The sequence below is a fragment of the Rhipicephalus sanguineus genome, chromosome 7 (assembly GCF_013339695.2).
Source record: "Rhipicephalus sanguineus isolate Rsan-2018 chromosome 7, BIME_Rsan_1.4, whole genome shotgun sequence".
NCBI classification, from domain to species: Eukaryota; Metazoa; Arthropoda; class Arachnida; order Ixodida; family Ixodidae; genus Rhipicephalus; species Rhipicephalus sanguineus.
In genome coordinates, this window is record NC_051182.1 from 10,997,489 (window position 1) to 11,010,865 (window position 13,377).

The 13,377-nt window shown below is 47.1% G+C and overlaps 1 protein-coding gene across 1 annotated transcript in view; it reads right to left on the reverse strand.

The window, feature by feature from the left end:
• LOC119400578 (nuclear pore complex protein Nup155) overlaps positions 1–11,168 on the reverse strand; it is a 57,006-nt gene extending 45,838 nt beyond the window's left edge. Inside the window, exon 1 of the mRNA XM_049417722.1 lies at positions 10,837–11,168. Within this exon, the coding sequence (XP_049273679.1) occupies positions 10,837–11,168 (332 nt within the window). The remainder of the gene's footprint in view (positions 1–10,836) is intronic.
• Between the last annotated feature and the right edge of the window lie 2,209 nt (positions 11,169–13,377).

Sequence of the window (13,377 nt, forward strand, 5' to 3'; positions counted from 1 at the left end):
TGGTTGCGTCAGGCCCGCAGTTCAGGAATCGCCGTGGATGGCGCAATTTTGAAGGAGAAGGCTGAGACAGTTGCATTGCGCTGCGGCATTGACGACTTTAAAGGCTCCAATGGCTGGTTGGATCGCTTTAAAAAATGCAGTGGAGTTGTGTACAGCCGCTGCTGTGGAGAGAGCGCGTCAGTCAGCTCCGACACTGTAGAAAAGTGGACTGCATTGCTGCCGGAATTGATACGGGAATACAAGCCGTCCGACGTCTTCAACACGGACGAAACTGGATTATTTTATAATATGCAGCCAGAACAGACATTGGCATTCAAAGGAGAGAGCTGTCACGGGGGTAAGCGAAGCAAAGAGCGTCTTACCGTATTGCTTTGCGCTAATGAAGACGGCTCTGAAAAGCTTCCTGCCCTCGTGATCGGCAAGTTTGAGAAGCCGCGATGCTTCAAGAATTTGAAAAGGCTGCCGTGCCAGTACATGTTCAACCAGAAAGCCTGGATGACGGCTGCTATGTTTTCTACATACCTGCAGCAGCTGGACTCCAAAATGGGGGCTAAGAACAGAAAGATTCTTCTTCTGCTTGACAATGCGCCATGCCATCATCCATCAGATATGTCGCATTTGAGAAATGTGAAAGTTGTATTTCTGCCCCCCAATTGCACTAGCCAGCTGCAGCCACTTGACGCTGGCGTCATCAAGTGCATGAAACAGAAATATTGGAAGTTTCTGGTGCAGCGTCGGCTGGCGGGCATGGAACGCAAGCAGTTGGATAAGAAGCTTTCTGTGCTTGATGCAATGCACTACATTGCTAGTGCATGGGACGCAGTCACGCCAGAAACCATCGCCAACTCCTTCAGGCACTGCGGCTTTAATAGAAGTGGTGCTTGTTCTACCAGTGAATCTGCAGTGCCTGTTAACAACGAACCAGAGTTCTGCAGCCTGGAGCTGCCTGGATCTTTCGCGGACTATGTTGGTGCCGACGACGACGTTGCAGTGTGCAGTGAAGTGTCGCTGGATGACATTATCGAAACTGTGCATCCCGACACTGCGGGAACTTCAGACGAGGAAGAGGTGGACGACGCTGCAGAGGCTAGCGCGTCTGTTCCGACTTATATGCGGACGTGTTGTGCTATGTGGACCACATTCGGCAGTTTGCTTGCGCACGCGACGAGATCGGCGACATGCTGCCAGATGTTGCAGCTATTGAAAGAAAGCTGATGCGTCGTGGCTGGGCAAACTCTCAGAAGAAAATCACAGATTTTTTTAAAAGGTGAGAAATAAAGGTTAGTTCACACCTCCGATAAAATGCGTGGTTGTCATTTTTTCAATTAATTTAATCTACGTTCCTCGGAGCAGCGTAGGTTTGTGCCGCGGACTTTCTTAGGCATTATGTGCCCGCTGTTGTGGGGCAACAATGACCGTCACTGCCTATATTCTTGGTTTTTCGATTATACGACGCCCGGATTATACGACGATTTTGCGCGGTCCCCTGAAAGTCGTATAATCGAAGTTCCACTGTACTTGGCTACCTCAGCGGCACTGCCTTTGGGAAGGGCCTTACAGTGGCACTGGAATGCCTAGCTTTTATTTTCATAGATGGCCATTACATCGACCCTCATTGCCTCCTTGAATCCTAGATTCGTAGGAGAATCTGTTGCTGGGCCCGTTGGTACATACTTGAAGAAACAAAAAAAACCAGCTTCTGGACGCGTACACAAGAGGAGAAGACGACAGACACTCGCTTGAACTAGCAATAGGTTTAATGAAACCATCACACAAAACGATCCCAGGAAAGCCAAGCGCACATGTGTCGTACATAAAGCACGTGATTCACAAAAAAGAGAGAACGACATCAGTAACCACATTTTTCTAAACAATCAATCTCTTTCTTTGAAAGTGACAGCGAAGGTACACTAATGCATTTTTTTGAGCCATGTTTCCAGATTTGATACGCTTCAATCACTTCACGTTCATATTGCGTGTTCCCCTTACCAATGATCTGCGTGCTTTTCAGATCAGGAGAACAGCCGCACACCCGGCAATGAGCAGGCAGATTTGCTCCTCCTCCCGACCTGATAGACGCTTCATATTCTTTTAAGCTGACATTATTGCATTGTCCCGTTTGTCCAATATACACGCAACCACACGACAATGGTATACGATAAATAACATTTGCAATGCATGAAGTAAAACAAGATTTATGACCAGTACAGAGGGCACTCCTGGGTTTCGGCCCATCAATCCTGCCACATAAACTTGAAAGCTTACAAGGCACCAAAAACACAACGCGAACACCATGCCGTGTGGCAACCTTTTTCACGTTATGTGAGACCTTATGAATATACAGCATGACTTCTGCTCTCTTACGGTCGTCATGAGCAGCTTTGTTAGCACTGCTAACTCGTTCTGCTTTAGTTGTCTGTTTCACCTTTTTTAGTTTTGCCTCAGTTACCGCCTTGAGAACAGTTTTAGGGAAGCCAGCCGCCTGCAGACGTTTTATCTGTTCTTGAAAACTTTGCTCCATCAAGTGATGGCAGCTTCTGTTCAGGGCATTGCTTATGCATAAGGTGGCTATGGCGCACTTCACGATTTTAGAGTGTGATGAGTCAAATGGTAGAAGCTTTTTGTGGGTATGGGAGATGTACATCCAACACACGTGACCGTTATTAGAAAAGGTTAGTCTTAAATCTAAAAACCTTATCACATTGTCTGAAGCTAGTTCCTTAGTAAGCTTAGTAAAAATGTGGTTACTGATGTCATTCTCTCTTTTTTGTGAATCACGTGTTTTATGTTCGACGCATGCGCGCTTGGCTTTTCTGGGAACGTTTTGCGTGATGGTTTCATTAAACCTGTTGCTAGTTCCAGCGAGTGTCTGTCGTCTTCTGCTCTTGTGTACGCGTCCGTAAGCTGGCTTTTTTGTTTCCTAGATTTGTGCTGTTCTCCTTCAATTCTTATTGACAATTTTTATAGGCCTCTCACTCTTTCATGTGTGTACATATATGACGTGTGTTGAGGAAAAGTCACAGTTTCGCCTCAAGGGCGATGCAATGAATACGATAGCAACAACTTGGAATGCCACAGTAATAACGGCAAGCAGCTAGAAACTTGCTGCGCGCCGCTCAAACACAAAGGACGCAGGAAAATAAAACACACAAGGCGAGTGCAAACTAACAACTGTCACAGCTCGACACTTGCAGTGCGCTGCTGGGACACATAGAAGAACTCATGAAAATAACACGCAGGTATACATAGGACGAGCGCGACCTGTCACGGTTGTCACTTCAACTAACCCCTACTTTGGCTCTTCAAGCTAGCAGATCACTCCTTTCGCAAACGCGGCCGCTGCAGCGAGCAAAGTGGCCTTCGTGTGGTTTATAGCTTCAACACAAACCTTGCTGAAAGCACAAGACATACAGAACTCCCCCTCAAGAGATAATCGCGCGAGCACGGTCAACCACACCCTCTATGTAAAAGTACAAGTCGAAGGCGCACATCCCAACTCCGGCGAAACACTAGACAGGTTTAGAATTGGGAACCGAAGAAACTTGCGAGCCACCAGGACGCATGCGTAGAACACAAGCCACTTTGGGACTTGCGCTCGCGTTGTTCCAAGACCCTGCAGGAGCCTTCCTTTGGGCGGCAAACAAAACTGCAGAGCGCAGGACCTCAAGAGAAGAAAATAAAGACGGCGCTTGGCAGTGGCACTTGAAGCCACGGCTCGCGTTCCCTACGAGCGCCGATTGTGGTCACTAAGGTACGAAGTCATTTGGCTCTAGTTGGTACATATTCCTGAGGCTAAAATTACAGCGCAAATGCACTTCTTTGTCCTTCTTACTTCTTTACTTCTATTAAACTAGAGCACACGCCGGAGTGGAGCGAGTGCTGCATGCTACAATTGACTAGGCTATACAGTAGACTCTCATTAAACGGAACCTGAAGGGACCAGGAAAATATGTTTCATTTAACAAGAGTTTCGTTTACTGAGAGATGAACTGGGTTGAAACATTCAGGTATGAAACCAATAATACTAAAGGCAGTTGTTCCATTTAAGCAGCAATTCTGTTTAACAGATTTCCGTTTACTGAAAGTCCACTGTATGTGGTTTTGCCTGCGTTACTATCACCATCAAGGCACTCGAAGAACAAGAGGAAGAAGACTTCTCTTTTGTGTGAGCGTGCGCTGAGATGTTGGTTATACTTTAACTGCGTAACGTGCGTTTGTATTCTGCTGCTAGTATCAAAGAGACCGAACGAGGCATGGCGTAATTGTCCAAGGCAGCAAACTGCGGAGCGAAGGGTCGCAGGTTCGAAACCGCAGTCGAGCGCATCGAGATTTTTTCTTCTGAATTATTTTTATTTCTTGCTTTTATTTACATATGCATACATATACATATCCGGGACATGACTGCGATGGCACAAATCCTCCAAGAGTGTCCATATAATTGCTATCGCAATAAAAAAACTGCATGTTTGCCCACATGTGTCTAGTCTTCGTTGTGTCCTGGTGTATCAGTAAATTTGCAAGGAAAAGAATGGATGCGTGCAAACCATAGACAAGGACACAGAAGACACGTTGGGCTCGTCCGTGTCTCTTGCGTCCTTGTCTAGAGTTTGTGCGCATCCATTTTTTCCTTGCAAGTATGAACCAACTCGCCCAGCAGCAAGTTTTAATGAACTGTACCAGTATAGCGCATTAAGAAAACGCCATTTACAACAGTCCCTTCCATAGAATGAATCGATGTCATCCGACCTGCACAGAGTCTTCGGCATTTACTGCCCCCAAGGACCATGGCCGCACCTTTTCGCTGGTGCCACCTCAAAGACGTTCATCTCGTCCACCCGTGCGTCACCGCTCTCCCTTGCTGTCATTCAGCCGCCACCTGTTCCCGGAAAACTAGGCTGTGAAAACAAGGATGGTATCCTTGCCCAAGCCTTGACTGGCACACCAATCGCATCTCTTTTGCAAGCGTGGATTTTCGTCTTTGCATGAAGATTCTCATGCCTTCCATGACTGGAGTTGTAAAGTTGTGTGTGGCAGCACAGTCGCTGTTGTGCTGCGTGTGGCAGCACGACAAAAGGAAGCAGATACCCCAGTCACATGCACCAATTCTCAGACATGCGTGGCTGCTTGCTCAAGATGTTTTGTATTCGTGCAGCCTTTGAAAAAGGTTGTTTTGCTTCTAACGCAGTACCGCTTATAGCGTGGATATAGCAGACTCGGGTGACTTACATCGTAAGCGGTCTGCACTGTACGTACTGTAATCTAGGACTAATTATGCTGCATATAAAGCACCAGACTACGTAGAGCAAATGTAACAACCCCACAGTGCCGCATCAAGGATCTTCTGCTAGGCTGCGCGGCATGCAGTAACCATTTAAAAATATAATCCAACTCTAACCTGATCATTCTGACTGAATTGCCTGTATGGTTGGGCTAATTAATTGAGACTCTGAAGAGGCTAAAAAAACAAAAGTGCCAGTTCCACGCTGTGAGAACGGCCGGACAGCGAAGCTGCGAGTGCATGAGGGTAGACTAAGCTTAGTCTCAAACTGAGCGCCATTTTGTTTTATTTATTTCCTTATTCACCCCCCCCCCTCTTGGTCACGTGACCTGCATGACACTGGACAGGCATACAGTCAAACCCGCATATATCAAACTCGCACAAATACGGAAATTAGTTCAATATATCGTACAATTCGATATAGGACTTTTGAAAAATGTACCGTATTTTTGTTGCCCAAGTTGGCTTTGCGAAACTGCTTCATGATAATGCAAGGAAGCCGGCTTGACAGCAATACGCAGGGACCTTTTTTTTAATCTCAGTGATGCTGCCGAGGACTTCTGATTTGGAGCAATTTTTGCAGCAGCAAAATTTCCACTTTGGAGCACTTTGGAGCAGCAAAAATTTCCATCTTGGAGCACTCTGGAGCAGCTAATTTTACATATTGGAGTGCATTAGAGACGCAAATTGCATTGACATTCAAGCACCTGGATAATATTACGGGGGGCTCTTATGAAGAGCTAGAAATATTTCGATTCATTGCAAACCTCATGGAAAAATCATCTCGGGAGAACTCCATATTTCACTCGATAATGCAAAAATAAGGGCTCATGCAGTTGAGTGTTCTGGATTAACCACTTCAGTGGTTATTTTCAACACTAGCAAATAAACAGAATACCGGATCAATAAAATTGTACTTTATGAAATAATACTCTAAACACATCTATGTGGTTATCAGCAGACGTGGTAGACAACGGCGTGACATACAACAGTGCCTCAAAGCCGAAGAGTCACACTGTCCCTAATGCATTCCCCTAAGACGACTCCAAGATGAAAGCCAGGCTCTTTTTCTTCTCGGTCAATGTGTTGATCCCCCCCTCCCTCTCTGCAAGCTTTCTGCACATCACTTGGTTTTGCACTACCTCTACGATCGGCGCACCGATCACGGAAGCAGTGCAAAGCAACGATGTCATGTGATGACGTCATCACGTGACATTACAATATGTGACGCCATGATGACATCACAAGGTCTGACGATATATGACGTCACAAGTTTTGACGGTCTATGACGTCATGATGACACCATCACGTGATGATTATTTTTTGCATAAATCGTTTCACGCTGCCAACAGTCAATTTCAGTGTTTGATGAAGCATAGATCTAAGGCTTTCGCATTTATATTGCGTATTGAACGTTAATAGCCTGGCCGTTAACAATCTGGCTTACATAACAAACTGTCCTCCATCATGTCACCTGAGTGCCGCGTGTGAAACAGCTTCGCTTATCATCCACTTCACAGAGTGGAATGATGCCTGATTTTTAAAAATTTTTATTGTGATAGCAATTATATGGACACTCTCAACAGGTTTTTGCCGTCGCCGTTGCTGTAATTTTCCGTATAAAGTCTAACTTGATAACATCACCCCGCGCATTCTACCCGCAGCTAAAAGCTCGCGAGCGCTGGCGACGAATGCGGCTGAAGCAGAGATTAAACGAGTCGGCCGTCTCCTTCGTACGGACAGCGCATGAGTTAACATATTCCCGCGTGCGGGCGTGCCGTCATTTGCTCATCAAACAGCGAGAAAACGCCCTGCCCGTCATTCGTAAGGAGCATGAAGGGGCGCCAGGGGAAGGGTGGGGGGACGGCATCGCTCGAAGGGCTCAGTCGCTGGCGCGCGCTATCTCGAGGCATCAGGAGACGGCTCTAAACTAGCTGGGCTCTCAACACCTCAACACCGTCGCTCGGAGGGCACATGTGATCACATCATCCCGCTCGGAGGCCTGCCATCGAAGCAGAGAGGAAACGCCCCGCCCATCTTGAATGTGCATGAAAAGACGCGAGAGGGAGGGGGGTGCCGCTAGGGCAGCAACTTTGAACTTTGATTCTAAGGGCGCGCTCGTGATCGCTGGTGCGGAAAGAGCATCTCTCCCTGGAGCGGCCGTACTCTCTTACACCAGCGTTTTGTACAGTTACGCGAGATCGAATCCTTGCTATCGTATTCATTGCTTCACCCCTACAGTGAAACTGTGACTTTTTTTTAAAAAAGCAAGCAAAAATTAGAATCGGAACACTAGCACTGACGAGCTCGAAATGGCAGGGCCTTTTAAGGGGTATTTACCGCAGAGTGATTACAAACCCGGATGTGCTGGTGGAAGCAATCATGAAAAAGTTCTCCCGGATGAAGATACATGGATAAAGTATATCTGAGGAAAAGTGTCAATGTGTTCCCACCGTTCACGTGCTCTTCCATAGACGCGAAGCACGGAAAATTCGATATTGCTCCATATATATTTTGCTAGTGATCCCATACTTCGTTCTGCAATGTCCAGAAACAGAAGTGACAGACATTTTAGCGGCACACGTGCATAGTTATTACTGAACATTGCTTTCAATACGTGCCGTGCGACGCTTGAAATGAGCTATCAGCAGCGTTTCTGGAACAGATGACGTCCACCGATGAACCGGCGCCATACTTTCAAGCTGCCGATTGGCCTAGACGTCACGAGCGTCAGCGGAGAGCGCGTTTTGCTGGCAAGCCGACTTGCAGAACAGAAGCTGCGTCGGCACCGTGCATGGCATCATGGCTTACTCGGCACGCATGCGCGAGTGCTGTTTATTCAGCGAAATAATTCTTGGTTCGTGGTTGTACAGCCCCAAGATCAAACTGCAGACGTTTTCACGCGCTGGCGGTGCGACTGCTGGTGATAGACGCCCCCAAACCCAAGACTCTGGCGCAGTTTGGCACAATTTTCATCGATATTATCAGGATGGCGCAGTAAATACAATTTGGCGCACTTTGGCGCAGGAGTAGAATCACTGTAATCTTTATTTTCCTGCAGTTTTAGTTGGGGGTGCGGGTTATATGCAGGGGCGCATTATACACGAGAAAATACGGTATCGATGTAAGGAGCGCCTCAACATCTTCATACGGAGTTGCCTCTAATCCGGCTTGGCCCTAATGTCGGCCTTGTCTTCATTATCGTATTCAACGTGCTTCTTGAGATGCTCTACGCAGCAGCAACGTCAAGACTTCTGTTCACGTTCGATAGTGTTGATCATCGCCAGCTTTGCGGAGAATAGCGTTCCTCTGTTTTCACCGCAGCCATCGCGAGCCATCGCGTTAACAAAAGGAGCGGAGAATCGCAGAGAAGCGCACAGCGTCCCCGATGACCGCGCACGATGGGCCGACAGGTGCGACAGCGAAGGATCGTGAGAAAGCTTGTGATGGCAGTTTCTACTCGCTCTGCACGGCGCCCTGCTAAGTTGCTCTCCCGAATGCATGCGGGAAAGTCCCCTTCAGTGAGGGAAACTCAACTTCTTGTGAGGGAAAGCCGACTTCCTGGGGCGTTTCACGCTGTCTGATGGTCGATATCCGACGTGTTCCGGCTATTGTTGTTTAATGTAGCCGCAGGTTTTCCTATGCATTGACAAAGCATTGTCATGTTCGAAAATATTTCGATATAAAGGATAATTCGATTTATCCGAGTTCGATATAGCTGGGTTTGACTGTAGAGGTGGCACAGGCTTGACACGAAACAACTCCGCCGTAAAAAGGGGCTTATTTCCTGACGTTTCGGAAACAAGTCTATTTCTTCTTCAGGGGGAGTAACAGCGGACATGTCGAGCTGCAATAACTTGTCTTGCAGAGCAGCTGGGGAGGAGGAGGAGGAGAAGGAAGGAAGACGCACCTTCTTTGGTGGAGAGAGTGTTTAGGGGGTTGTGCTTGCTACAGATGCATGGGATCGATGGGCTGGGGGCGGCCAGGGACGGTGGCGTTCACTCAGGCTCGGTTTCCCGTGCTTTTCTTCTTCTGGTCAGGCCGTGAATGTAAACTGGTGGCAGGTTTCCTTTGAAATGGTTCAAGTTGTTTTTGGCATTTCTGAATGAACCGTGACTCGAGTAAGGATCGTTTATGTCAGTTAGTATTTGTTGTTAGGACGTTGGTGTTTCCAAAGGCAATCTTACGGCCTGCATCATCCGAGTGTTCTGCAAGGGGGTTGCGTTGTCTTGAGAGCATCCTGACGTCGTTTTTGAGCTGCTCAATTCTTTTGGTCAATTTTTCATTTCGCCCATGTATGCGGCCTGGCAGTCGGAACATTTCATTTCATAGATGGATTGGAGTTTCTCTTGATGGAAGGTCCTTGGGTTTTGGTAGATTTATTGCGTTGCTTGGTTTGTGTGCGAGTGTTACACCTTCCTTCTTAAAGATTCTGAAGATGGTTTTGCTGGTGCCCTTCACATAGGGGAGAGAGATTCGCTTCTGGGAAACCAGGGAGGATGGGGGGTGTTCAAAGTTCCTTTAATTTTTTTTGCTGCCGGAAAAAAACGGCTACCTGAACCACTTCATTCGGAAAGCAATCTGGCATGCCTTGCCACATTCACTTGATCTGAGAAGTGCTGGCACGGCCCAAGTGGAAAGCTGAAGTGTGAGACCCGATCGATCGGCGCAGCAGTTGCCGCGACGTACAGACTTTTCGCATGAGTGCCCCTTGGTGGCCCTCACGTGCTTGAAAAATATCTATTGGTCGAGTCTGAAAGAGAACAAATGTTGCAATGGATAGAAAAATGAAAATGAAGCAATGACATGCCTGTCTTTGGTCCCCAGCTTTCCAATGGTAAAGGTGGGAAATAAACAGACCGTGGCCATGCCCCCTTGGATGAATAGGGGGATGGCCAACACCTCGGCCCCCCACTGTATGCAGGCCTGCAACCAAGAACCAACTCTTACAACAAATGAGGGTCCTCAACAGGAACCACCTGCTACCAGTGCTCTCCAAGAATCTCGACCACAGCAAGGGTAGAGTTTTCAAGATCCCCAGCACAAGCGTCTCCAAAGAATTGTCAGAGGGCAGTGTAGACTCATTTGAGCAGGCAAATAGGCGTATTTGAGAATAACCGGTAAGGCACAGAAAGGACGGGGACGAAGAGAAGACACAGATGACAAACACGGGCACCAACTTCCTACTGTTTACCGTATATACTCGAGTAAGGGCCGCACTTTTTTTTCGAAATTTTTGCTTGGTGCGGCCCTTACACGAATCAGGCCGATGACAGCTCACCAAAGGTTCTGCGCCGGTCGTGCGCACAGACACACTTTTTCGCACCTTTTAAATCCACTGTGGTGCTTTCTGGTGCATCGAACCGCACAGGAGTCCGGTGCGCATTCCCAATTTGGGAGAGGTCGTACTCATGCTCCCTCCTGAGACCATTTACAAAGCGATGGAACTTAATCACATGGCTTTCGTACTCGCTTGGAAGCCTTTGACAAAGCGTTGTTCGGCAGCGGATGGAGAGCTGGTTACGGTTCATAAACCACGTAGCCCACCTCCGACTTGCCTTGAATTGTGCCTGGGGTATTCCATGTGGCGAGCGATGGCCAGGGCTTTCACGCGGATCATGTCAGTTGAGACGGCGTAGCAGTCCCTTCGAGTGTCGATGACATATTTGACAAGTTCGCCTTCGAGTTCCGGGTACTGGCACTTCTTTCTGCGAAATGCCTTTCGGTTCCTGTTGGTAGCGGCGAAGGCATCTTTCTGTTTAGTCCAGTAACGCACGCGCTTCTCATCGACGTCAAATTTGCATCCAGCTTCTCGCTTGCCGTGCTCCTCGGCATATTCAATCACTTGCAGTTTAAAGGCTGCAGTGAAAGATCTCAAGTGCCGGCCCATCGTCCCTCGCCTGCAATGGCTCAAACAGGGCTCACTACTACAGAAAAAGTGACACCGACAACACCGATCTGAAGAAACACTGCCAAGCTACCCACACGATGCCAACGATGTGCCACACAAAGCAATAATGGCGCCGTCAAAGTCGGCGGAAGCGGAAAAGCTGGCAGCGCCATCTAGCTGCAATTTAACTAACTACACTTTTCTGGCGGGACTTTAATTTTTTTTTCGAAATTCCCCCTCCAAAGTAGGGGTGCGGCCCTTACACGAGTATATACAGTAGTAATGGAAACCACGCCTATTTATGTATGCTGCCGAACATGGTAATCACATTACAGATATAGGTACAGGCGGGTCCACTGTTAAAGGGAACACTTTTAAGGCAAGAGCAAACAGCGCTAAACACGGGACGGAGAAGAATAACGACAGACACAAGCGCTGAACTAACAACCACTGGTTTATTGCTTGGATATGCAATATATACGGAAGCACTGCGCAGAATAACAACAAAAACACAGTAACTGCGCAATGCGCAAAGAGAAGTGAGAAGTCGTCATAACAGAAGGGTCGGCAAAACAGGCTGTCATGTTTTGGACAAGTAATTAAGTTCACACTTATGCAGATAAATGGAAGGAACACTGACGCACGCATTTCCGTGTGCATGGATATGGTGCGCTTCACTAATCTCTCGTGTTCTTTGCTGATTGTACGCTTCCAAAACGGTGCATCGCTCAAGAATTGGCTGACAGCCACAAGCTTTGCAGTGCTGGGCTAAATGACTGGGCACTGATCCCGTTAAGCGAGTACGCGTGCTCTCGTAACCGGTCATTGAAACATCGGCCGGTTTGTCTGATGTAGCAACTTCCGCACGTAAATGGAATCCTGTATACTACAGCCTTCCTACATTCGACAAAGTGCTTTCTGTGCTTCTTCTCACACATATCTTTCTTGCCACCTTTGTTCACTTTTCGGCACAGTGCTGCAAGTTTGTTTTTTGCACTAAATACAAGGCGTACACCAATCTTGCCAGCAACCTTTTTCAGCCTGTGCGATACCTCGTGAACATAGGGTATAACCGCCGTACCTGCACGAGGCCTTTGATCCTCTTTGTTGCGTGCTGCCTCTCCCCTTGTCAAGCTCACCAAAAGTCTCTCAGCAATAGACACCAGCAGCGCCTGGGGATAACCAGCATCGCTGAGACGTTGCACTTGGCGCTCGAAGCTACAGGAACACTTGCGTTTCGGGTATGTCCAGATTTCGCTCTTCCAAAAAGCAGAATGGCTTAGATTTGCATAACACTACTGGTGGTTGACAGTTCCGAACTCTTATGGTAGACTAGTAACGTGCACGAACAATCCTTCCGCATCCACTAGCCATTAGGGGGCGAACAAAATGAAAGTCGCTCATTCGAGTGTTACCTTTAACAGTGGACTGTACTGTACATGGATGAACAACAAATTATCATGAAACACTGGAAAAGAGTCGAGAAATGCGCCTAGCCGAGTTGTAATATCATGCCAGCACACATGAACTCGTGTCCATTACAGGACCATGGCGAGTGAGAAGCAAAAGATGAGCACACAACCTGAACATGACACATCTACAGGCTATCTTTCAAAAAGATGCCTTGTTTCTCATTTTAATCATTGACTGCCTGCCCTTTCCATTAGAGATGCCTCAATTGTCGCCCTTTCAAGGCGGCTGCTTGCCCTCCTTAGAAACACGGTTTGGCTGAAGTGTGGCGCACAACCACAGTGCTTGCAGTTGTCTTCCAAGTGCCCGCCCATGTTGGGTGCAAGTTATAACTGGTACAAGATGTTAAGTTTTAAAAATTACTATAATACGGCCCATACAAACATTTTTAAATTTTAAAAGTTAATTAATTCAGGTGAAGGTAATACGTACATTTAAGCTTGAAGTGTGGTGATTTCGCGGTTGTGCGAATTTCGCCTGGATGGGTGGTTTCATGCTGTAGCACCCCCATGCTGCAGTGAAACCACCTTTACAGGGGGGTTATATGCGCTCAAATATGCATATACATGTAGTTGTTTATTTTGAATACTTCGAAATTAATGTAAATACGTGTCAAAGCAAATTTGAATACACTCATACCTCAATATAACGAACACAGATATAACGAATTATCGGTTATAATGAAATAAATTAAGAATAGTCTTGTCATAATACAGTGTTACAAATATAAGTCTATAAA